Source organism: Helianthus annuus, chromosome 2 (genome assembly GCF_002127325.2).
Source record: "Helianthus annuus cultivar XRQ/B chromosome 2, HanXRQr2.0-SUNRISE, whole genome shotgun sequence".
NCBI classification, from domain to species: Eukaryota; Viridiplantae; Streptophyta; class Magnoliopsida; order Asterales; family Asteraceae; genus Helianthus; species Helianthus annuus.
In genome coordinates, this window is record NC_035434.2 from 157450294 (window position 1) to 157453634 (window position 3341).

Genomic DNA, 3341 nt, shown 5'->3' on the forward strand with positions numbered 1-3341 from the left:
CAAGGGGTAGTGGGGGTTACCCCTACCAAAGAGGTAGGTCCGCCCCTGCCGTAGACATTGTTCCAGATCTTCCTGAGCTCTCTTCCTCTCTCTATTTAATTTTAAAATAATATAAAAAAAGTTGGGTGATCAGATTCAGAGAAGAGTATAACTTAAATTCAAGAATGGATCGAGGTGAGGGATAGAAGGAGATGGTGATATTACGCTAAGATGTCACTTTAGGATTAATGATCAATGAAAAAAAGTATAACAAATAGAATAAGGTAGATGGAGTATTCCTAGTTAAACCCATAAGTAACTTCCTAACCATATTCTTTGTTTCACTTATAAGTTACACTCCCAATTTAATGTTGCCTTTCAAAAAAAAAAAAAAAAAAAGTCTAAATTTTGTTATCAAGCACAAATATTTTGCTCAAAACAATTAGTTATGAGAATTTTAGTCACCTCATTCTTTCTAAAGGACTAAAATACCATCATAAATCTTTACACAATCAGCCAATCAAAGTTACAAAGAAAAAATGTCATCAAATCATCTAACCTAAAAAGTAAAAACCCTAATTCCACATTTCATGATGGATAAGAAGAAATTAAAGTATATGGTATACAAGAAGAATTCTTCCAAACCCTAGCATGCATCTTCAAAACCTCCATAGCTTTCTCCTTCATTTTACCCCCACAATCCACCTGCAACACCAAACACAACTTCCCCACCACCCCTATCTGCAACATCTCCGCCACCACACCACCGTTGCCGGAAAATTTCGCCACCGAATGCACTATCCTCACCGCCCTATCGCTCGCCACCTGCGAAACCCTAAAAATCTTTTTCGACACCACCGCTAAACCCGCCCCATGTTTCAACAGCTCAGATCTCCCCTCAGCACACTGACAAAGCTGATCCAACAACGTTAACACCATCTCCGACATTCGCTTGTCGTTGTCGGAGTTTAACAACATATCGATTAACGTCGAAACAGTTTCGGCTTCGGCCGCTCTTATTCTATTCTTCCCTGATGAATTACAAACATTGATGAGTAGTTTCAACGTTGATTTGGTGGCTTTTTGGGAAATTTGATCGGTCAAAACTTTGACCAACTCTATAAAGAAATCCGGCTTTAATGACGCTCTTGTGACTTGCATCTGCATGTTCTCTGTAGCCTCAAAGATTGACTTCAACAGCATGACAACGTATGTACGTGTTTCGTAGCTGTTCGAGCGTTGCATCACGCGTGTTAACATCTCTACGAACTCGCCGGTTTTGAGTAGCAAACCCTGAAGTCCGGTTTGTGACAAATGCATGTGGTAAAGAATGGTTATTGCTTCATCTAACGGTGAAGACGACGTCGTGTTGTTATTATTATCATTGTGTAGCACATAAGTTAGGTAATTAACTGCTCCAACTGCTTCCATTGATCTCTTGTTAGTTTCACTCTCCATAACAATATCTTTCAATCTCTTCAAACACTTCATTTGCAAGTTGGGATGCTTTAAACCTTTTAGGAGTTTGAGGATGTCGGATTTGGAAGCCGGTAAGCGAGGGGTGGGGAGTCTTTCGACACCGGATGAGGGGTTAAGGGTGCACCAAGATTGGATCAACCGACGAACCGTGTGGTTAGGGGTGAGGTCGAGATCGGTAAGGACTTGTTTTGTCACCGGGCATGTGTTGTTCTTCTTGGTGTATAGCCATTTTTCGATGCTATTGCGATCGTATGTGATTCCTGTTGGAAGTGTTACCGGGTCTTTCATGAGCTCTAACGAGATCGGGCATACGAAAAACGGAGGAACTTCGATGTTTTTGAGATCACCCATTTGAAAATGGACAATTTCAAGAACAAGTTTGTGAAGAAAAAATTTAGAAATTGAAGATTTTTTGAGAGAGATGAATGAGTGAAAGTTAGGGTTTGTTTTGGGTTATCTTGGTGCTTGAATATTTGTTATGATGAAATAATGCACGGGTTAATATATATGTATAGGGGATGTGGAAAAAATGGAGGTGTATTTAATTATTTTTATAAAGTCAAAATTAAGAAAAAGTAAAGCAATTTGTCGGTCAAAGAGAGGTGTGGTTTGACTTTTCAAAGAGTTTTGTAGGCTCATAAAGAGGACAACTTAACTTTGGTTGTAAATGCATATGGAAGGGGAGATATGGGCAAAGTGGGAACTTGGGAGGATAAGACTTCTCTCTTAAGAAATATATAACTTAATTTTAGCTTTAGGTCCTTCAAATTTGATATTCTTTTCATTTGGCGATTGAATTCCTTCAAACAAGTCGTATTCACCGGTTGACGGGCTAAACCAAAAAAGAGAAAATTACCAAAATAGCCAAGAAAAAGTTTGACTTACCAAAATAGCCATCTTATGAGTCTTTGGAGAGGGGCATCACGGATTCAAATGCGCGGGATGCCTCTTTCAAGACCCCTCATTCGTCTTTAAATATGGAAGTGACACGTGTCTCAATGATTAGGTAGACTCATCCAATGCCTCAGGCATACTCATCCAATGCCCCAGCAGACTCATCCAATGCCTTCATCCAATGCCTCAGCAGACTCTTCCAATGCATCAGACAGACTCCTCCAATACTTTAAGAAAATACTTTAAAATATTTAAAAAAATACTAAAAATATTTTTTTTTAAATTTAAAAAAAAATACTTTTTTAAATTTATATACGTAAAGATATCTTGGCTAATTTTAAGAAAATACATAAAAAATTAAAAAAATACTTTAATAAAATATTTAAATTAATTTTTTCAATTATTTTTTTAAAATTAAAAAAATATTTTAAATTTATATACGTAAAGATATCCTTAAAATACTTAAAAAATACTATACATATAAATTTAAAATACTTTACGTATATAAATTTAAAAAATATTTTTTTAAAATTAAAAAAAATATATATTTTAAAAAATATTTTTAGAATTTTTTTTAAATATTTTAAAGTATTTTCTTAAAATATTTGGAAGAGTCTGCCTGAGGCATTGGAAGAGTCTGCTGAGGCATTGGATGAAGGCATTGGATGAGTCTGCCTGAGGCATTGGATGAGTCTGCCTGAGGCATTGGATGAGTCTACCTAATCATTGAGACACGTGTCACTTCCATATTTAAAGACGCATGAGGGGTCTTGAAAGAGGCATCCTGCGCATTTGAACCCGTGAATCCGTGATGCCCCTTTCCAAAGACTCATGAGGTGACTATTTTGATAAGTCAAACTTTTTATTGGCTATTTTGGTAATTTTCTCACCAAAAAAGCTTAAAATTTACATAAATGTGAAAAGTTTGTCAGGCGATTAAACTCGTTTATTTACTAGTTGACATGAACACAATCGTTAAATATGAAATT

At 36.2% G+C, this 3341-nt stretch overlaps 1 protein-coding gene across 1 annotated transcript; it reads right to left on the reverse strand.

The window, feature by feature from the left end:
- Positions 1 to 397: 397 nt before the first annotated feature.
- On the reverse strand, positions 398 to 1921 carry LOC110925302 (E3 ubiquitin-protein ligase PUB23). The gene has a single exon (XM_022169262.2). The coding sequence runs from the start codon at positions 1807 to 1809 to the stop codon at positions 568 to 570; it is 1242 nt and encodes a 413-aa protein (XP_022024954.1). The 5' UTR covers positions 1810 to 1921; the 3' UTR covers positions 398 to 567.
- Positions 1922 to 3341: the final 1420 nt, after the last annotated feature.